The sequence below is a fragment of the Macrobrachium nipponense genome, chromosome 21 (assembly GCF_015104395.2).
Source record: "Macrobrachium nipponense isolate FS-2020 chromosome 21, ASM1510439v2, whole genome shotgun sequence".
NCBI classification, from domain to species: Eukaryota; Metazoa; Arthropoda; class Malacostraca; order Decapoda; family Palaemonidae; genus Macrobrachium; species Macrobrachium nipponense.
The window spans coordinates 36,484,674-36,508,056 of record NC_087212.1 but is presented as its reverse complement, the minus strand read 5'-3'; the positions used below and the strand labels follow the sequence as shown (position 1 = coordinate 36,508,056).

General features: G+C 37.5%; 1 protein-coding gene across 8 annotated transcripts in view; it reads right to left on the bottom strand.

The window, feature by feature from the left end:
* Positions 1-122: 122 nt before the first annotated feature.
* The window catches only part of LOC135197931 (multifunctional protein CAD-like), a 271,724-nt gene continuing 248,463 nt past the window's right edge, over positions 123-23,383 (bottom strand). For 6 of the 8 annotated variants that reach the window (XM_064225193.1, XM_064225192.1, XM_064225195.1 and 3 more), the window contains 11 exons: positions 23,049-23,199; positions 22,323-22,454; positions 21,998-22,158; positions 21,394-21,513; positions 17,209-17,232; positions 16,885-17,026; positions 11,872-11,942; positions 11,530-11,664; positions 8,821-8,967; positions 8,590-8,691; positions 123-407 (listed from right to left, as the gene is read on the bottom strand). In XM_064225193.1, the coding sequence (XP_064081263.1) occupies positions 210-407; positions 8,590-8,691; positions 8,821-8,967; positions 11,530-11,664; positions 11,872-11,942; positions 16,885-17,026; positions 17,209-17,232; positions 21,394-21,513; positions 21,998-22,158; positions 22,323-22,454; positions 23,049-23,199 (1,383 nt within the window). In that variant the 3' untranslated portion in view covers positions 123-209. The remainder of the gene's footprint in view (positions 408-8,589; positions 8,692-8,820; positions 8,968-11,529; positions 11,665-11,871; positions 11,943-16,884; positions 17,027-17,208; positions 17,233-21,393; positions 21,514-21,997; positions 22,159-22,322; positions 22,455-23,048; positions 23,200-23,383) is intronic. The other 2 variants (XM_064225196.1, XM_064225200.1) reach the window with 1 other exon arrangement.

The following is a 23,383-nucleotide window of genomic DNA, read 5'->3' as shown; positions in this document are numbered from 1 at the left end:
ATTTGTGTTTCACAATGACTTTAAATATCAATACTCTGCCAAGTCTAATGCTTGAAAGGAAGTTATATTTAGGAGTTGTAAAAATCCCTCCTAAATATCGTGGAACATATTAATACAAGATGTAATGATATGAGAGTATAATATACATTATATTTGTGTGTATATCACAACTATCACAACAAAGGAAAGCTCATCAGTGCCTAATACTATTAACATTTCCCAAGAATCATGGCAAGGAGTGCCATTCTTACATACATCCCCCCTTCTGCTTGACGGAAGTATGCAGCCCTAGGATCAGTATCAAACTCTGGTGAAATCTCCTGGTTCCTGGGCAGAGGATGAAGGACTATCATGCGCCGCTTTGCATGGGTCATCAGATGTGGTGTTACTATGAAATGACCACACGCCTGAAATTTTAACAGTAAATTGCTGAAAAAAATTCTAATTTCTGAAATAATCAACAATGCAATTAAAAATTAATTATTAAAGGAATTTGCTATTTTTCCTTGTTATACAAACCAGAGCCTTTTATATTGGAAAAATCCTTTGACTTAAGCTATAATTTTAGTTGATTATTGGTAATAAGGGAGTTACCTACCTAAGAGGTGGGGCTATCTTTCACTCTCCCCACCTTGCCACTTCACTTTTTCCTATGGCTGCAAGGACCGAGCAGTTGAGGTGGGTACATGTATATAAAAGTCTCTGGTTTGTAAACCTGAGAAAAATGCAAATAACTTTAAAAAATGTGTTACTTGTTACTACAGAAATACCACCATTGCCTTTCATAGGAGACTTACCCCTAGGAACGGGTAGTCATTACCATTGTCTAGTTGGTTTATCTTGGAAATGTCATGCTTTGCACATGCAAGCAAAGGATATCATGACTCCTGGAACCTCCTGATTATATATTGTATAATTGTTATGGGTATAGATAAGTGTGATTATATATTGTATAATTGTTATGGGTATTTTATGCATTGTTGAAATATGGTGGGTGTCCTATATATGGACAGCATGTGGTAGATTCTAGAAGGTGTCTGTTGATGTATTTAAGTTGTGTTGTGACGTCATAGGCTGTGACGTCATAGACAAGATGGCGGCGGCGTCGGCAGGATGTAAACAATAACACGGGGGAGTAGAAAGCACGTGTTGGTGGTGTGTGGTTGGTATGGGAGAGCTCTCTGTCTGGTAGGAGTTGTTTTTTGGGTCGTAAGTCTTGTGGTGCTGGTGTTTTAAGGTGATTTCTGGAGTGTACTGGAGTTGGAAAAAGCGTACAGGTGGGTAGATTATTCATTTTTGTAGAGAAAGAAAGGGGTTAGGTTAGGCCAAAATTCAAACTGGTAGCAGAGCGTGGTTGATCAAAGATGCCTGGATCCGACAGTGAACAAAGGGAGACTACTAGATGGAGAAGGGAATGTCCTAGGTTTAGCGGGATACAAGAAGAATACAAAGAATGGAAAGGTCAAGCCGAAGATTGGCTATTGTTGTATGGAGAAGATACAAAATACCCGGCGATAGAAATGAGAATGAGCTTAAAAGGGAAAGCCCGAGAGCTAGTGGAAGCATTAGATAAAGATAAACTTACTGGTACAGAGGGTCCAAAGTTAATCCTAGAGAAACTAGATAAAGCCTATCTAAAAGACTCGGTAATGGAGAATTACGGTAGAATAAAAAGATACCTTCTAATAAGAAGAGAATCTAGTGAAAATATGGCGGACTATTTAATTAGATACGAGAAGGCAGCATCTGAGTGTGAAAGAGCAATGGGGAAAGGCGCGCTTGAAGGCGAAGTCAAGGGGTATCATGTAATAGAGCAAGCAAATCTCACGGAAAATAAAAAACAAATGGTATTATCGGCTTGTGGGCAAGAAAAGCTAGAGTACGGAACAGTGTCGCAAACAATGAAAAGACTATTTGAGGGATTAGGGACTAAAGAGGAACGGGAATGGTGGGGTTCGTCAGAAGGCAATGCCAGTTCTGGGAGAGGGAGGGAAAACCAAAGATATCGGGGAAGATGGAACCGAGGAAGGGGTGGTAGAAATCCTATAAACAAAGAAGGGAAGGTAACAGTATGTGCAATATGCAGCTCAGAATGGCATTGGGCTAGGGATTGTCCTCAGAATTTTCATAATAGGAAGAAAACTGAAACAAGACTAGAAGAAAATAAGCTGAAAACAGAAAATGGGACAGATGAAGAAGAGGTTTATGTAGGAGAAGTTAATAAAATAGTGGAAGCATCGTGGGAGGTGGTTGATGCAATTTTGGACACGGTGTAAATCAACAGTTTGCGGGGAATTGTGACTAGCACGTATTGTCATGGATTTGAGTCAGGAAGAGTTGAGGAGAATGAGGGACACTAGGACAGAGTCTAATAAAGTGTTTAATTTTGGTGAGACATCTTATAAGTCCAGAGGAATAATAGAAATACCTGTGATACTAAAAAACAGAAAGTTTTATTTGAAGACGGAAATTCTGCAAGGTGATAGGTAAGCAAACCATGAGTAAAATGGGTATGACCCTAAATTTGAAAGAAAATTGTGTCATAGTAGAAGTATTAGGGGGAATGAAAGTAGAGTTAAGAGAAGACGAACAGGGTCATTTAAGAGTACCTATAAGGAGGAGGAAGGTAGAAGAATTATTACTGGAGGGTTGGAAGGGAAAGAATCCGAGGGAAATTAAGAACACAATGAAGAAATTACATTTACAGTTTGGTCATGGAAGTGGAGATAAAATATGGAAGCTAACAGAGGAAGCACAATGGAGTAATGGGTTAATCGAAAAAGAAAAAGAAAAAGAGGAAATAAGAAAGTTACTAACGGAACTGATTAAAAATTGTGAGGTTTGTAAAAAATACAAAAGAAACCCCGCCAAACCGGTAGTAGGCTTTTCTTGGAGTAAAACGTTCAATGAAGTCGTAGCGATGGATGTGGGAGAGATAGAAGAGAGAAAGTTCTTGGTAATAGTGGATATGGCAACGAGATATTGTCAGGCCTGTTGGATAAAAGATAAGAAACCAGAAACTATAATAAAGATACTTTTTGAGTGCTGGTTTGCTATATTTGGAGCACCCTCCAAAATATTGTCAGATAATGGGGGAGAATTTCAAAATGAAAAATAAAAAGTAAGGAGGATGGCAGAAAAAATGGAATATTAAAGTATTAGCCACAGCATCAGAATCTCCGTGGAGCAACGGATTATGTGAAAAGACCGTAGGCATGATCAAGGGAAGTGTAAGGAAGATGATGGAGGAAGAGGAAGTAGATTGGTCCATAGCTTTGAAATGGGTAGTGAGTGCTAGGAACTGTTTAATGAATAATGGAGGTTTCTCTCCCAACCAATTAGTATTTGGAAAAAACCCTTCACTGCCTAACCTAATAGGAGAAGAAAGTTCAAGTCCTGCAAGCAGAGAAAAAGGGATGGAAGAGGGTATGGTAAGGGACACACTGAATGCAATGCACAAGGCCAGAGAAGCATTTATAAAAAATGAGTCCTGTAATAAAATAAGAATAGCGCTAAACAAAAACATCAGAGAACATAAATTTGAAGAAGCAGTGGTAGGAGATGAGGTATTCTATAAGAGGGAAAATGAAAATGAATGGAGAGGACCTGCTCAGGTAGTGGGAGTATCGGGGAAAACAATAATAGTCAAACATGGGGATTCTTTAAGAGAAGTAGCTAGGATACATGTGACAAGGATTCAACGACGATCACCAGATACAGAAGAGATATCGGCTAGAATAGATAAATCCCATGGGGTGAAAGGTAGGTCAGATGGCCCAAATGAAGGGAAAGTAGATTGGCTGGAAGGAGAGGAGATAATAGGTGAGAGAAGGAATGCAGACACAGAAGAGACTATAGAAAGAGAGGTGATAGAGGAAACAGTGGAAGATAACGGGCAAAGTGGGTCAATAGAAAGCGAGTTAATGGAAGAGATACCAAAATTCAAAAAGGGAAATAGAGTTAGGGCTATAAACAATGATACAGGACAAGTAGAAGAATGGACTATTCAGGTCTTGCAGGAAAAAGATAAAAAGATAAGCCAAGCATGGGCTGATTCGTACAATATACGAGACTCACAGTCAGGTGACAAAGGGTGGGTTAACTTGAGGGATTATAGTCAGGTAGAAAAAATTGAAGATGAAGAGGAGGTGTTGCTGGGATTTGAAAATAGAAGCATAATGGAAGCTAAAGAAAAAGAACTTCTAAGTTGGAGAGATAACCAGGTATATGAGGAGGTAAATGATGTTGGACAAAAAGCTATATCTACAAGATGGATAGTAACTGAAAAGATAAAAGGGGGGGAAAGGATATGTAAAGCAAGATTGGTAGCTAGAGGGTTTGAAGAAGAAATGGCTGAGTGGGAAAAGGATGCTCCCACATGCAATGCTGAAATTTTAAAATTCTGTCTAACCATAATAAAGGTGAAAAATTGGAATTGTTATACATTGGATGTCAAAACTGCATATTTACAAGGTGACGAGATACAAAGAGAAGTGTACTTGAAGCCACCAAGGGAAGATGGTTGGAGGGGATTATGGAAGTTGAAGAAAAACAGTCTATGGGCTCAAGGATGCAGCAAAAGCATGGTATTGTAAAGTGGTGAAAGTAGTGAAGGAGCTTCAAGGTGAGAGAAGTAGACTAGAACCTAATATATTCTTTTGGAAAAAGGACTAATAAATTGGAAGGCATTTTGTGTACACACGTAGATGATTTTTGCTACGGAGGAACTGAAGGATTCTTAAAGGAAACGATTGGGAGATTGAAAGGGAAATTGCAAGTAGGAGAACAAGAGAGTAAAAGGTTCAAGTATATAGGAGTAGTAATAGAGCAGAAGGAGAATAGATTTTCCCTTAATCAGTGGCAGTATATAAATTCCATAAGAGAACCAGAGGCTAGAAGATATACGGGTAATAGAGTGCTAGAACAAAAGGAGTTAACAGAGTACAGATCAGTGGTAGGACAGCTGAATTGGGTATCACTACACACGATGCCAGAAATATCATATGATATTAGCGAATTAAGTAAAGCATTTAAAGAAGGAACAACTCAGGATATGAAGAAACTTATTAAAATTGTGAGAAAAACTAAGAGCATGATGGGCGAAGTTACAATAAGTGAGATGGAAGAAGAAAGGGTTTATTGGGAAGCCTATGCAGACGCTTCATTTGGAAACATAGAAGATGGCCATACTCAACTGGGTTATATTATTTCTTTGACAGATGGGAAGAGGAGAAGTCCCATATGGTGGAAGTCTAGGAAATCCAGGAGAGTGGCAAAATCCACCATTGAGGCTGAAGCCCTGAGTGTTGGGGAAGCTGTAGAAGGATTGATATATTTCAAGCATTTGTGGGAAGAGGTAGTAGGAGGGAGAAATTTAGAAGCCTTGGTTAACACTGATAGTAAAACACTAATGACCGCCATCAAATCGAGCACTGGTGTAAGTAGCAAGAGATTAAAAATAGATATTGCTGCAATAAGGGAAACCATTGAATCCGGGGAAATAAAGGAGGTGAGATGGATAAAAGGAAAGGAGCAAGTGGCTGATGTATTAACTAAAGCAGGAGTTTCAGGGGAATGTATTAGAAATTATGTAGAGGGTAAAGAGTTGGAGGACGAAGGAAATTAAGAGGGGAATACTAGGTTAGGAAACAGTCGGAGGGGAGGGAGAAAGAGATAAGTGTGATTATATATTGTATAATTGTTATGGGTATAGATAAGTGTGATTATATATTGTATAATTGTTATGGGTATTTTATGCATTGTTGAAATATGGTGGGTGTCCTATATATGGACAGCATGTGGTAGATTCTAGAAGGTGTCTGTTGATGTATTTAAGTTGTGTTGTGACGTCATAGGCTGTGACGTCATAGACAAGATGGCGGCGGCGTCGGCAGGATGTAAACAATAACACGGGGGAGTAGAAAGCACGTGTTGGTGGTGTGTGGTTGGTATGGGAGAGCTCTCTGTCTGGTAGGAGTTGTTTTTTGGGTCGTAAGTCTTGTGGTGCTGGTGTTTTAAGGTGATTTCTGGAGTGTACTGGAGTTGGAGAAAGCGTACAGGTGGGTAGATTATTCATTTTTGTAGAGAAAGAAAGGGGTTAGGTTAGGCCAAAATTCAAACCTCCTACTTGTCTGGTGTAAAGGATGACCAGAGCAAGAGTCCCTTAGCTACAAAACCCTAAAATAGGAGTAACCTCTGTTTATTCTGGAATACAGTACCTCTAGATGCTGGAGGAGTTTGCTTCATCTGTTGGGAGGCAAGAAAACGCCCTAACTCAAAATGCCACAAGCCACCGAGATTATTGCAACTTAATTCATAGTCATGCTTCTGGAGCGTTCCTTAAGAAAAGCACTTAAGAGACCATGGACAGGTGAGAAGCCAAAGTCACCTCCATGAGATCATTACACTGACAAATGAAAGAGATTACCTCCCAAAACCCTGTTCCAACTTGGCCTGTGGGGGTTCAAGGTGAGAGGGGCCAGAAGGATTACCCAAGGCATGAGCTGGCCCCACTTCAGAATAAGAGGGGGTCATATCAGATTTCCAGTCTCTCACCCTTGATACCATTCACAATCAGACAAACGTCTCGCAAGGAAAGGCAAACAAAATGCCGCTCCCTCCCTCCAATACTCTGTCACAACTAACTAAGAAAATCTAAGGGAAGAGATAACTTGCACCACTTCTTTATGTATTTCTCAAGCCTATTTGGCTAACCACACACAAGAGGTGAAAGAGATCAAAGGTCTCTTCCTCAAATGAGTGTGCCTAATTTGCACACGCTCCAGATGGCACTCATGGGGCCTGAGTAAAAAGAGGTTGCTGATTCTCTTCAGGGGGGGCTTGAGGAAGAATCTGTCCAGCTGCTTAACCTGCATAATCTGGAGATCCATGCACACACAATAGAGGGTGCGCATGCACCCCATCCTTCAACTCCACAGAGCCATTGGAAAAGGGGGCTAACCTTAAACTGCAACATGCACCTGGTCTACAGACTCAGTATGAGGAAAACAAAAGAGGGTGCACAGACCCATCCTGATGTGAGCCCAAGAGCCCGTGGTGGGGGAACAGTCCTCCCATCCAAGTGGGCATAAGCAGTACCAAGAACCCTGCCATGAGAAAAAGTGAGTAAAAGTCCACCTGGACTTAATATGTAAAGCCTTGGGTTTCCCGTCTTTCTTTCTCTTATGCAGAGGAAGTCTGGGTACAAGAAGGAGGACAAAGACAATAAGGATAAGGTGATAAAGGTGAGATTGATGAAGTCTGCAAAGTATTACATAGTTTTATGTCTAGGTCCTCATATACAGGCAGTCCCCATTTTACAGCAAGGCTTGTCTCCGGCGGCACGCTGTAAAGCTGAAAATCACTAACCCAAAGCATCATAATGATAATAAATAGCACTTAAGAGTGCTGTAAAGTGGGTAACTGCACTGTAAATCCACTTACAGCACTGAAAAATCGGGGTTAATGGCGCTGTGAGCCTAGTGCCATAAGTCTGGAGTGATGCAACCCCAGGGACTGCCTGTACAGGGAACTCGGTTTGCTGACATCACAAATGAAATTCAGTTATATGTAGTAATCTGTCATAAAAAATTATTCATGCTATGGTACTGCTCTATTCTCTCTACTTTGACAAATGACATAACTATTAGTTATATGTGCCAACAAAATGAGTACCCTGTATATGAGGACTGGACCTGGGACTAGGTAGTACTCTGAGGGCTTCATCACAATTGCCTTTATCACCCCATATACTATATAGTATAAACAGCTGTGTTGGCTTCTTACATAAAAAGATAACGGTGCATCCTGTTGCCCATCCTGTGCAATGCCTGTTTCCATGACCATGGCCAGTGTCGGATGTTAATTAAGATGTAGTAATTATATCCAGCACAGTTAGTGAATTGACACAGGTATAACATCACTAACCATCCACACCCTCAGTGGTGTGGTTGGTATGGTGTTTGCATTCCACCTTGGTGGTTGCGGGTTCGATTCTCGGCCATTCCATTGAGGAGTGAGAGATGTGTATTTCTGGTGATAGAAGTTTACTCTCGACGTGGTTCGGAAGCCACGTAAAGCCGTTGGTCCCGTTGCTGAATAACCACTGGTTCCATGCAACGTAAAAACACCATACAAACAAACAAACAAACTAACCATTCACTAAGAAAATACATATTTAGTAAATTCATTCAAAATTAATTGTAATGCCAATTAAATAACTATGTCTGTTCTAACAAAACAAGTTAATTTACAACAAATTTAGATGGTTCACTATGTTAACCATGTAAATCATTGACCCTCTATGCACAAGAAGTTCACTACAAAATCTGATAAAGGTCAAAACATAAATACATTAATTACAATATTTACAAAATTATGCAAAATAAACCTTAGTCAAAATTTCTATATCTTACGCCTTAATTCATGGTTTATTAGTTGTAAATCTCTCTTGTCTATAAAATTCCAGCTTATATTGAATGATTTTACCCATATAATTGATAGTTAATATTTTGTTTCTAATTATGTATTTTGCAGTACACATACTTTGTGTGATGTACACTGAACATTTAAAACCCACAAGGCACATACCCTTTCATAATCTTCAACAGTGGCAAATCTCTCTTTTTGTATCCTTGTCATGTATAAAACATCTGTGTCAGGTAAAGCAGCTTCCAAACTACTAAATTCTTCCTGTTGATAGAAAATGCAAGGTTGAATAAATATGGTCAGTAAAAAGAAAAAAATTCTGTCATGTATGCTAATACTATCAAGTTCTTTGTTGCAATAAGTTTTAAAAATTTATTGAGGACCTGTAATTACCTGATGAATTCCTTGTGATGCTGCATACTGAGTGATGTAGTCTGGCATCCCAAGTCCAGGCGGTGCTACATACCGTAATTGCACATTATAAAGTGTTAATAGCCGGGCAAGGGAGTGGACAGTTCTACCATGTTTTAGATCTCCAACCTGTCAACAGATCAATGTCAGGCTGAATATTTAAACTTAAATTGTAAAAAACAATTTCATCATTTAAATTTTATTTTAAACAAACTCTACATGGTAAAATATTTTGACTGTTTAGATATAACAAATTTTGAAATAATTTGTATTTTTCCTAACATGCAAACCTGAGGCCTTTCCATAGGGGATTGACTTTTAACTCAAGCTGGAGCTAGCTGTTTAACTAAAACCAAGGTGGATATTGGTAGTTGGCACGCTACCATTCAGTTGGTATGCATTCACTTTACCTTTTGACCTAGGAAGCAGAATGAGGGATGGCTAGACATGGGCCATTTATGTCAAGACCTCAGGTTTGTATGTTAGGAAAAATGCAAATCACTTGAAAATTTGTCATATGATCCTACACGGATAGAAATCCTGTCTTTACATGGGGAGGATTCTGAGCAAATCTCTGAACTAATGGTAGTTTGCCTCACCTTGGGGATCTTTCTTAGTTATGTAAGAGAAAGGAAAGGGATCCATGCCTCTGATCTATTGGACATGTGTGATGTTCAACTGCCAGGTTCTGGGCCTTTTGAATATAAGTGGAATATAATGCCATTGATTCGAAGATAGGGTTAAATGAACCTATATTGTCACTACAATAAAGCTCAAGATAACATGTCTGTTTAGTGTCAGTCCCTCTCTCCTCTTGCAAGAGAGAGGGTAGGAATTGCATTTATTATTAAAAAAAAAAAAAGCTAGATTATAGACAGGAATCTCAAGTCACTTAGAATTCTGCACACCTGTCCAGCATTTAACAGCCTGTTAATCATCCCTGAAGTTTATGAGTCTTATAAGGCTCAGAGGTCTGGATAAACTAATCCTTTATAATAATAAATAAATCTGTCAGTTCACTGAATCTGGCAGTAAAACTTATGTGTAGATGACAGTTAAGGGATGAACTGATGGAATTAGCTCAAGTTCTTCCGACGGACAGCAAGTGATTGATTGCATTGGATGGGTAAGCAACAATTTTACGACAGTTCGTCACTGGATTTTGTCTGGGAATGATCTCGGCTACTGACCAGAATATAAATAAAATATGTATAGGCCTAATTAATTTCATTGTTAGATCCTCCAGTGCCATTTGTAGGTAGGTCTGACTCCAAAATTATAAAATAAAAACTTTAAATATTTGTGTGATACACATAATTTGGCACAGGCCTATACCAGTGTCCTGGCTTTTTATGAAGTTATTACTGAAAGTAAGCTTCATGGTCCATTTCATAAAAACTGAACCAACCCCAGGTTGTAATTTGAACTCATGCATAATCTATATTTAGACTATTATTAAGGGAATTGCTACAGCAATTAATTTATATAACTACCTATTTGTCATAACATCCAGTGGGGTTTCCATCAAGTGCCATATATTGTTGACATTATGAAGGCAAGGTGAGAACTGAGGACGACCACCTTGAGTTGATAGTCGTGGTCAATCATCTGTCAAACAGTCTGATACCCTTAGAAGGGTATCAGAGAGAGGGCAGGCCAGTCCTACACACACTTGAGCAGCCACCACAAACAACCCAACCCCCCCTCAAAAAAAATAAATAAATAAAAAATAAAGGGAAAAAATAGTCCAAGGCACTAAGGGCAACATCCTTTACATAAAAAGGAGAATGTGGTCTCTTGAGATCACATTCCTGTCCTTAGTATCTGTCCGATAGGGTCTTCCTGAATGTTAGGGGCAGACCAATAGCCCTGACCCTATGATGTCTGGCCTGGAACATATAGTTGTCCACTGTGTCAGCTGTGAAGTATGTCCATTTGATCACTAAATAAAGTAAAAAGAAATGGAACTCTTTGACACCACCCCTTGGCTAAGTTGGAACTAATAACAAGTTGTTGTCACCTGTTTTGGAGGTGAAGTCCTAAGTGATAACTCGAAAGGCTTTCGAGTACTTTGTAGCCTTTAGGGTCCTTAGAAATGGAAATGCTCACACACCATTGATCACCAGGCAAATCAGGCAGAATTAGTGGATTCAAAAGATCGCATCTGGAGTTCCCAGGAGGTCACCTATCCAAGTACTGACTAGACTCATCGTTGTTAAGCACGGATGTGAAAGACATCTAGCCATCAACAGCATCTGGTGTTCCCAGGAGTTCACTTATCCAAGTACCTACCAGATTTAATCATTACTAAACTTCGCTGATCGGACAAGAAGTGATATTTTTAATGTGGTATCATTGTTGGCTGTTAAGCCCATGCCTATGGTCCAGAAAGAGAGCCAAACAGTAAAAGCTTCAGTGTGTCAAGATTGAAGGATAACCAGTCTGTCTTCCTAGAAAGAAGAATCCTTTGAAACATCGAGGTGTCAGGACTGACTGTTGCTAACATTGACTCTATTGGTCAAACTTGTGTCATACATCCATCTTCCCTGGAATGTGCCTGGTTGACCGCTATGCTGAGTATACTACTGCAAACTTGTGGTCCTCTATCTTCGTCATTTTGATATTTAAGATTAGCGATTGCAGAGTTGAGATGGGTCACAAAGATGTAAAATTATACCTGTATATCCTTACCATGGTAATTATGAGTCCATTAACTGTTCCAATTTCCTCACGAATGGCAAACACATCTAACAAGGCTTGAGTTGGGTGTTCTCCAACACCATCACCGGCATTGATAACAGGGCGTGGGCTAACTGCACTTGCTCGCTGAAAAATTTGGTCTTACTTTAGAATACATTAGTTTTACTAATTCTATAATCAACAAATCTTAAACTAGGTTTATTGCAATTATCAGAAGTTTTTAAAAGATGCTCCATTATGAAAACATACAGAACACTAATTCCATTAAAGACTTTTTATAAACTAAGATATAATATATAATAAAATCATCTACACTCTTTTGCCTTTACTTACAGCTACAGCACCAGGCTCTGGATGCCTAAGAACTACAACATCAGCATATCCAGCCATCATCATCACAGAATCTGCAATAGTTGAAAATCAACTTCACTATGTTTTACAGTGTAAAAATGACAAATGACAATATAGATTCTCAGGTGCTTCACATTCAGCCGATCTATTCAGGTTTCATTTATGATCTTCCTACAAGGGAGTAGGATGTAACTGTATTTCATTTTGTTAATGAGCCAAAGGGGAGTACCCCCTTAAGTGTACTTTGTATGTATTTCATACTGTAAAAGTATGCAGGTTTTATTGCAGCATTTTTTTGGCTGTCAACTGCACTGCTGTGGGCCTGTTAATTTGAATTAATTCCCCTTATATTTTTTCTTATTTTGTGGTCCAACTTCTGTCGCAATATCTCTTTTTCAATTTCAGAATGATTCCTTCAACCTACTCCAAGAAAAGTGTCTTAGTTTTACTGCATCACCATCATGTTTGTATGTCAGCCTTCCACTTATGGGATTAGTGGAAAAATTGTTTCTCTCTACTGTTCTGAACTGTAATACTCTCATATATTATCCCACAACATAAACATATACAACATAATATATAAAAAGTACAGGTTCACACTATGTAATATACACACAGGTAAATCAGTCTTCAGGTAAAGGGTTTGCAGCCATGTCAACCAACAAAACATCAACTTTCCTTGTCACACAGTGCTTCTATTTTCACAGCAGAATTATACACAAAAGGGTCAATCATTAACAGTATACCATCACAAAAACTTTCATTTTCAACAGCTAGAAATGCTATATCAACCCTTTAACATTATGTCAAAAACACTTTCACAGCACACTGATAGGAACAAATTAAAATAAAGTCCAATCTTGGAATTTGAAATTCAACTTCCCAGGAAGAATGGTATGCACAAATAATTTATAAATTAGTAACTCATTTCACCCATGGATACTTGATGAAGAGCCCTCAGAATCTAATCCCTATATGCACTGAGTGTAAAGTATGTAATGGTAAAGCATTTTTTGTTTGAATGTGTTATATAACTGACAACTAATGTCAAGTTTTGAAAACAAATCAATTTTGGAATCTCCATCATTTTCAATTATGTAATTTAATTACTATATAAATAAATAAACAATTTTCTCAGTGATCTGGGGAAACTTGATAATAATTAAGAAATCTCATCAAGTCTAGGTGCTCATCTGTCCCTTTTTCATGATTTCCTGGGCCCTTCTATACATCTGTCCTACTACAGTACTTCCGATATCTGCTTTTCTCACCACACTTCCAAACCATTGAAGTCTTTTTCCTAGTCACTGGATGTGAATTTTTCCACCAATTGCACATTCACTATATGCATCTTTTAACCATACTCCTGCCATGAATCTTGACATTCTCTGGTCTCACCTTTTAAAAATATGCATCATCCTTGTCAAGTACCCATGTTGCTACACCACAGAGTACCACAGGTGTCATGTGTGGATGATCAGTCTTTACAGTCTGTCCAAATTTTCCTCCAATTCTTACAAGCTACAGGTATTCCTTTTCTACTGTGTTCTCAATTCCTGCTTCTTAGTCCAGTGAATTCCCAAAGTAACATAAATGCTATGCCTCTTGTAACATTTTCCCATTATCACAAAATAGTGTAAAGTCCTTCCTTTGTTTTTAACCGGCATCTGGCAACTTGTGTGTATATAAGGTGGAGGCTTGTCACTGACCAGGCTTGGAACCTCATGACGCATCAGTCTTTCTACCAACCCAGGATATGATAGAGGTGGGCAATCAAGGTTAAGGGGACCGTCCGCTATGATGTCTATTTTTCTTATTTATTACGCAAAATACATAATTTTCATATATGTTTTAGATATATATAATACCTTCATCATATAAAAATTTCAAGTCATTTGATCAAAAACTTTTCGTTTTATTAGCAAAAATCATGATTTAGAAAAAAAAAATTGGTAGAGTTTTCTCCGCTAATATGACATCTGTTGTATTGAAAATCATACCATAAAAACTTCTTTATATACGGAACAATTCTGTGTGACAGAATTTTGATTTTTTAATTTTTTTTATTTTTTATGAATTTTTTTTTTTTTTTTAGTCTAGACACTCAAAAAATTCTAAAAAAAAAAAGAAAAAAAAAGATATCAAAATTCTGTCACACAGAATTATGGGATTTTTATTCCTCTTTCCAATGATATTTTTTTCTCTAAAATTGGATAGTAAATAACCGAGTAATGGTTACCGACATGCGCATAAGTATGTTTTTGAGTTATGAGCTCCCAAAGATTTGCTATGTAAATTTTCGCTTTTTTCTTATAAAAGTCAAAACAACATTATTATAATTACTTTATTTGTACTTTTATTGTTGATTTCTACATCAAGGATCGTGGTCCTACCCCTAAAAGTGGTGTTAGTACCCTCAGCGTGACACCAGATAATGATGTTGAGGGCGAGACATGAGACAATGAGGGCAGCTGAAAACAATTAATTTTCGTGATTTTCTTTCAGCACACTCCTGGCCTTCGCTAGTTTTGCTAGCCATAGTTGCTGAGTAGCCTTCTTGATCTTAGGTAACTTCGGCATTGCTATAAGTTCACTAAGAAGTTATAAAAACAACGTAAATAGCTAGTAACCAAACGCAAGTGCCTAAGTGCGTGTAACTGCTTTGACGTATGTGGCGTAACTGAGTCATTCTCCGAGTCTCGCCTATAAATAACCGCTCTGAGCAGCTCGCTTCTCACCCAGTGTCACAGTACCTTTCATTGCTACCAGATGTATGAGAATTTCGAAAAAAATCTTTAAAAAATCGCTGTATATATGCAAAAATAAACATGCAAAAACGATTCTGTCAAACTCAAGTCATACAGACGACGCAGTTACGATGACGTCATCATTTAAAAACCGCTATATCTTCATTATTTGTGAAAATAATTGGCTGAAACTTCTGGAAAGCATGCACGGCATGTTTCTGCATAGATACAAGTAATAACTCTATTTTTTATTTTTTCAAGTTGACATGTCATCCGCCATAGCGGACGGTCCCCTTAAGACCTCAGGTTTGTTAGATAAGAAACCCTTCAGTTGTAACAATAGGATAGACTTATACTTGGAAAGAGGTACAAGTACCCTGACCACCCTTCCTAGAAGTTTGAGTTTTAAAGAAAGGAGCCAAAGCCTGTGAGAGAATAAATAGGAGAGTATCTAAAAACTCAGCTTGCTGGGATTAAACACTCCATCTGTTCAAGCCATAAACCATGTAGGCCACAAGGGGTTTGTTTGTCACCATTCCCTCCCCTTGCCAGAGAAGTAAATGTTGCTGAGAAGCAGATTTGACAAGCATGGAATACAAACCAAATAAATGCAACACAGAATGGCTACCACACTCACCTGTATCAGACCAGTTCCAACGTATCACTTATCTACGGTTCAACTCGTCCATAGGAAGAATAAAGGAAAAAAAGAAAGAAGGAGACTAGACAACTCACTCATTCTCTGTTCCACACAATCATCTTAGGTAAGATATAAACTGTCCCACCAGGGGCACTGGATGAGCTACACAACTTCTTGGGCAGCCACCACCAGACCCAAGGAAAAAGTGTCCAAGGACCTGTTGACAATAACGTCCTTTAGGTATAAGGAAGTGAAAGTGGTTCAAGTCAGGAACGAGCAATCAAAATCCTATGAACAGACAATTCTTCTTAAAAGCCAGAGAGGAACTCATTCCTCTGATGTATCTGTGACAGAACCTGAAGGTGAGGGAGTGTGCCTATTTAATCACCTCATGAAGGCAGAATGAAATGGTGTTCTTGGAAACTTCTTTCTTGGCTTGGCCCATGCTAACAAAAAGTCTACAACACCTAGGCTAGGAGACGAGTCCTTTTTAGATAGCAACACAGAGCTCTAACAGGACAAAGCATTAATTCCTGCGGATCGCCGGCCACAAACTCATTCAAGGAGGGAATAGAAAACAAGGCAAATCTGTCATCGTGCACCAAAGGATTTTGAGTCTTAGCCATGAATTTCAGGACAAATTCGAAGGCCACAGACCCCCAACCCCAGGTGTGTTTAAACGTCATAACTCTGGTCATGAAGATCTCCAACTCTCTTCAAGGAAGCTAAGACCTACATGAAAATTGTCTTTAAGAGTCAGATCCCTGTCTGATGATCAACGTAGTGGCTCGAATGGAGCTCGAGTGAGACTACTTAAGACCAGAGTAAGATCCCATGTCAGAGGTTTGAGTTCTCTTGGCGAACAGGATTGTTCAAAACTCCTGAACAACACTGAGATTTCCCAGGATGAAGCAATATCCAACCTCTCAGGAATAGGACCAACCCCAAGGGAGCCCTGTTGCCTCTGACTGCAGATGGAAAGACCTTTCTCGCTTCTGAGAAAGATTAGAAAATCTGCTATCTGCTGAACAGAAGTTCTAAGTGGAGAGAAACCCCATTGATGACACCAGTCACAGTAGGCGACTCACTTGCCCTGGTAAATCGCTGATGACGACCTGAGGTAGCTGGACAACTGGCCTTCTGCCTTGTGATATAAGCCTCTTGCTCACAGGAGATACTTGACAGTCTCTAGCTGTGGAGAGATAGGGACCCTACCAACTGGTGGAACCTCTCCACATGAAGTTGGCAAAGAAGGTTGTGCCAAGGGGGAATTTCTCAGAACTGCAGACAAAAGAGACAGAAGGTCTGGGAACCACTCTGCCTGTGGCAACAGAGGTGCCACCTTGGTCATCCTGAGATTTTTGGAACTCATTACGTACTCTGTTCAGGACCTGACGGATCAGGCATACTAAATACCAAAAATAGATCCTAACTATGTAACGCATTTCCCAAATTTATTCTCTCAATCAGAACTATATGTATACTACTGTACATTATGTTCAGAATTATATTTAATAAAATTGTTTTTATTTGTTAGACTGCAGTACCAGTAAATTTGACCTAATGCCCCTAGTAATTACGTAAAAAGTCATCAACTTGTATATCTACCTTCTAATGTTTCTCCTTTTTTAACAGATGAGGTGTTAGTGTCCATGGTAATAACACGCCCACCTAAACGTTGAAAAGCTGCCTGGAAACTGCAATGTGTCCGAGTCGAGACTTCGTAGAACATCAGAGCCATTAATTTACCCTAGATACAGTAGAAGCAATCATGAGAACTGTGTACAGAATTACATAAGATTTATGAATAGATAATCTAAATCAGTAGTAAAATTCTAATGTACCAATAAGTAATGATAAATGGATAAAATGGATAAAAATTTTGAAAAGTTCTTTGGTTGATAATTGAATTACAGCTTCTCACAACCTTACCTCTAACAACTTTTGGGTTCCAGCCTTTTTGCATGAAATAAAGAAATCACCTCAAATTATATTCAGTAATGAAATATGACATGTAACAAGAAACACAAATGACTTGGCTAGCCTGAATTATAACAATCAAGAGGGGTACTGTAACCAAGATGAGATTAATATTTGACAAACTCAGAACAGATATTGCTAAATAGTTAATCAATTGATTACATTTAAATACTGTAAATTACATTTTTTATTAACCATACAAGTGCTTTTTAGCATCAATTCATGATTTGAGTAGAATTCTCTTACATAAATCTGAAAGCATATGGCTGGAAACTATTAAAAAAACCCACAAAGTTTTAAATAGAAGAAAATGTTACTTTGGTACTGTTTACATAATTATGGTTACGACAATTATGTCAGAATTAAACATGTACAGACTTTTTAATATTATGTATTCTTTAAAACAAACAATTTAAAATTATTGTCTCTGCACTGTTTGAGGTATTGTCAACAATGAAGAAACTTATATATTTATATTCAGGAGTGGATCTTGGAACAAAACCCCCATAAAAGTCAAGTCCCAACTGTAAGCTAAATTTGCATTTCTAATGAAACTGCTCCTATTCTTTTGGGATGGTCATAAAAAACATTCAGTTCAACAGAAACTATATTTTAAATGTTTTTATATCATTACCACATTTAAAATTCTTCACAATTGCTAGACATTCCATTCCAAATAACAATCAAAACAAGACCATCTGCTGGCAGGTTGGCAGTGGGGATCACTGCAACACAGTGAAGAAAGACCCTAAAAATCCAGCCATACCAAACAAACTGGATGTTCCAATAAAGAAATACAGGTAGTGTTCAAGTTACAATAATTTGTCTTACAATAATCAATTTTACGATGGGGTTAGGAATTAATACTGATATGACAATATTTTGAAAATATTTTTTAAATTTGCTCGTAACAGGTGCAGCCCAGCAGTGTAAAACCAGGCAGCAAGAGAGAGACAGACTAAATTACAATAGCTAACTTTATCCCATCTTCTAGTTAAATAAGTTTAATAACTTTATCCCATCTAGTTAAATAAGTTCAAAAAACAGCAAAAGAGAATTCTGAAAGTTTTGTTTCAACGTTTTACTCTTTTGGTAAATGTATACAACCGTGAACAACTGAACAAGAAACAACGTTTTCCTAGGTACAACCGAATTGTATAACAGGATTGATATATTTTTAGGTAATAACTTCGTTTGCTATAGATCAAAGATCAGCAAGGAAACACTGTTAAACTTAAACAAAGTTGTCGCTGAAGCTGAGAACACTTTTCGAGCTGCTAATGACTGTTATTGTGCATCGGTGACAAAGATAAAATTCCCGTAAACTTATCCGATCAAACACAACCGTAGATGAAGTTGAGAGAGAATAATTTTAATCAAAGCTTCAGGTCATGAAAGAATACAATTTACTGTTGTTTTCACATTGATAAAAGATAAATAATGTAACAGTAAAGCTCGCATTACGAAGATATCAAGTGATAATAGTGAATAGAATCACGTAATTTTCCTAACATAATAAACATGCCCACAAAGCAATCAATCTGTTGACGAAAAAAATCATTTAGCTCCCAATGAGACATTAAATTCATATTTTGACTTAAAATTAACATGTCTTATAACGAAAAGATGACCTTGTCTTGTATAAGTGAAGTATCTAGATATTCTTTTATGCTAACTAGAAGCAAAGCAATTCACTCCGAATTGAGTTAAATAAGATGAAATAAACTTGTATTCGCCATCAGCTGATTTCCAAACCAAAACATTGACCACTTTGTTAGTATTTTATGATATAATACATATTAAGAGAATACATAATATAATAGGATAGTCATGTATAATTTTTGAAAGATTCACGGAGAAGATGCATATTCGTTATATTTTTTATTGCATAATTATATATGTAGGCATCAGCAGCCTGATAGGTATCGCTCAACGATGCCAATATCGGTCCGAAGTCGAGTCCGATTTACCATGGTATCAATCATCATAAACGCTAGGCTAACTTGTTAATGTCATTCAATTTCTCTTAGTACTGAATTATCATGAGCCAATATGCATTGAACCTAGAGAATTAGGTGAAATTAATAATTACTATGCCATATACGTATGTATAAGTATACTGTGTAGTGTAGGGTACGCTACCCTATATGTAAAGATGGTACCGATTACCCTAGCGTTAGGCTAGGGTATTTTCGAGATGCAATTTTTTCGACATACGATGGGTTTTTCGAAACCTAACCCCATCATAAGTAGGGGAATACCTGTATTGTAATTGGTCACAACCACCGACCACTGATAGCTGTTTCTACTTGCAAGACGACAGCTGTTACTGAAGAGCCTGGAAATAGTAGTGTCTGGGTTCAAATGAAGAGCCAAACACTCAATTAGCAACTGTGGGATTTTTGGTAGCGCCAACATAAAAATACCAATAGTGCAACCATGCTTACCGTGTTAGTCCTGATGATACCACACCATTACATGTAGGAATTGCTCAAGATGGGGGTTGAATTATTTATTACAGTAGTATACTGGCAAAAGAAGGAAGAACTTATGTTGTACAGAGTAGTGTCAAAATCCACAGGTGATCAGTGCTGAAATTGTCAACCACTGAGCTCTGCTTCTACTGCAGAATTACAGCCATTGTCAATGGTCCCAGAAATAACAAAATACTAGTCTGATCATGTAACCAAGCTCCAAGTTTTCTTGTTGTGAAACTTGGTTGTGCTGTCACAACCATAAAGTAGCCATGTTTGCAGCATCGATCATGGTGGCAATGTAACATTTCATGTGACACTGCTCATGGTGAGTGCTGGTTTTGTTGTACTGTAATCACAAACATGGGAACATCACATGTTGTATAAGATAAAGTATACATAAAAACATAGGTGGTCATAGTCCTGAAACTGTACAGCATCAATCAGGGTTGCATTAAAAGGTTGTCACTAATCAGATCTTATAATGCTGCCTCCTATGGTTGCAAGGAACACAATGCCATTAGTACCCTGTAACTACTAATTCTACCTTTTCTGGTGTCCAGGGAAGTCTACAGCCCAACCATATACAGTAATAGGAAAGATTAAAATGAAATGAGGAAGGTGGTAGGTGACAGACACTTGGGTTGAGGTCCAAGTTCATGAAAAAGAAAACAAATTAATTACTGTGTATTATCAGTGCTGTCACCTGAAATTTAATCATCACTTTGATGTATCTGTAAGTAGCATCAACCACTGCTGCCATCTCTGGGCCAGTTCATGGTGGGCAAAGTACAAATACAGTACCGGCAATTACTAATGATTGTTGTTTACCTATTAACTGGTTTCTTTACAAAACAAAAGTGCTTTTAATATGTTGTGTTTGGGTACTAATTCCTTTTACTCACTGGTTAAAATCTATTCACAATGTCATCCTAGTCACATCAGAACTTCACTGCAAATATTAAAATATTTATATGTGAAGTGGATCAAGACATCATAGAAACTCTGGCAAGTAAAGATCAAGACAAAGACTCAATTCACACAATGCTTTAAAAAATGGTGTATTACAAGAACCTTTTTCCTTGTTCACAATTCAACAAGCACTTTCATGGCTTTTTTTTTGTAATGCTTCTTACCAGCCAACAGACTATTTTCTTCCTGTTATTTGGGAATGGAGTGTCTAGGATTTGCAATCACATTGATATGAAAGGTGGGTTTGTGCAGTAAATAAATCCATATTTCTTCATCAGTTACAAAAATATTAGTTGTTGTTTGCTGTCAGTTTCTTAAAATCACACACTCATTAATATTATTGTATAAAAGTTATTTTCTTTTCATCAGTAGGTACTCGGCAAGTTTATGCGGTAAATAAAGACCAAAAGTTCATAACACTGACTAGCATTTCATTGCATAGGTTTTAAAATTTCTCATTTCGCTATGGAGTAACAACAATCAGAAACAAACACGCAAATTTAACATAAGATCAAATGAAACACAGTCACACAAAATCCAGAGGTCTATTTGCCTATGGAAAACCTTGCACCAGCGAATAAGTAACATGTAGTTACTTGTATTTTCTCTAAGAATAACCTATATCCTTGTAGTACGCATAGTGCTTATAAACCTTTATAACTGTAAAATTACAAAAAAAACTAAAACCAACCTTCAAAATATGTTCCAGAGGGCGCTCCTTGTTGATACATACACGGAATGTTTGTGCCAAGTTAAATATATTGTGCAGTTGGTCTTTGTTTAGTCCTTGCACACTTAGAAGATGCTGGCCCTGAAAGAACGTTAGCAACTTTGTAAAAATTACTTAAAATATCCTCTTGTGTTATGTAAAATCTTTAGACAGACAATTACCTCTTTTGAAGGATCAAACCTTTAATTAGAATGTGCTAGTGCAATAGTTAATATAATTGTAAGAAAAAAATTATGAGAAGTTTGCAATATGATAACCCTGAATTGACAGAAACTCTGTCATCAGAGCTTGGGGATGAACTGAAGTTCTTGTATTTTCCTAAATGCTGACAAAAAACAGCTACACTTAAGACCGATAATTAAACAAATACAAATTTAAAAGTAACAGTGAGGTATTCAGAGGTTCCTTAATACACAAAATACTCTTTTACCAAAGGAGGAGGATAATTTTTAAATATATATTTCCTTATTTATATTACTCCAGATTATTCTAAATCTAGCGAATGGATTGCTGGTAACAATCAGATCTAATTTTTCAAAGTAATGCTTCATTTTATATACTGTACCTGAAGGCCATGAGATGTAGTGACACCTGGCAATCCTGATGGTATAACAGGTAAGGGACGGGCTGGTGAGGAATCTCTTCCTCTGATTCTTGAGGCAGATCTGCTCTTCCTCTCTGAATTTTCTCGTACACCTAGATCCATTAATACCTCACTATAAAGTTCTGTGGAAAAGCATTCCTGGTAAGATAAAATAAACTACACGAAGGATTTAAATGGTTATGGAGCAAACTTCATACCATTACATACATGAAATGCTGTGCAAAAATAGTACTTCATATATAAGGAAAATAAGAGGCATTTTATATCAACAGCAAATAATAATTACCTGTGTTTTGATCCAGGTTCATTCCTGGCTTTCTGGAAGGAGAGTTAAGCAATGGAGTTGTTAAGGTAGATGATGGTACGGCAGGTTCAACAGGAGTTGAGATCTCTCCATTGAGCATTTTGTGACCATAACCTGCCAGAAAAAAATGATTTTACTTCAATAATTATCATGATAAAGTCAAAGTAACAATTCTGCAATAGAATATACTCTCAACCTTTCCATTAGTAACCCTTGAATCATAATTTTAGTTAAAGATGTGTTTTCCAACATTGATACAAAGCCAATAAATTACATTCAGTACTTAACAAAAAATCTTTTGTATGCTTAATATTTTGTTTTTGTTTTATACAAATAAGGACCCTGATACAAAATAAGAGGGCTTTGTAGTAGATTAGTCTGACTATTAGTTGACCGTAAGTGTGAAGCAGCCTACAGGTGCACTTCACTGCTTATTAAATGTTCACTTCATTGATATGTTGTGTTTATTACTGTATTTATAGTATAGAATCATTTAAGCTTCTATGGATTCTATGGGTTTTATTGACACTGGATTTTCCACAGTTTAGGGCAAACAATTGCTAGACTATAACTTAAGATTGGGTTGCATAAAATTCATTGAACATAGCTTAATTGTATACTCTCTTCCAAGTTCTGCTCCCCTTTGGTACTCAGGCATATCCTCTTGGGTTAAATGTCCTACCTAACCAAAAGCTGCATAAAATTTACCCTGAGAGTTCTGTTGATTTTGAGAAAGTGCAATACTGTGAGGGGGTAGGGGACTTGGGAAGACTGGAGGAACACTAGTAGCACTGGATGGAGCTGGAGTAAGGGGCTGAGTCTCCCGAACATCTTCTCCAAAACCAGGGGAAAGTAACACCTGAAATTATAATAAAAAAAATTAAGTATATAAGCTACTTTCAAGCTACTAACAATGTTGTGTTTTAATGTAGTATTTCTAATAATGAAGTCTAAGAAATAAATAATTCTAATTTCATTTACACAAGAGTTTCATCATTATGCAAAAAATAAACACCATTATCATGTGTACCAAGCCATTTCAA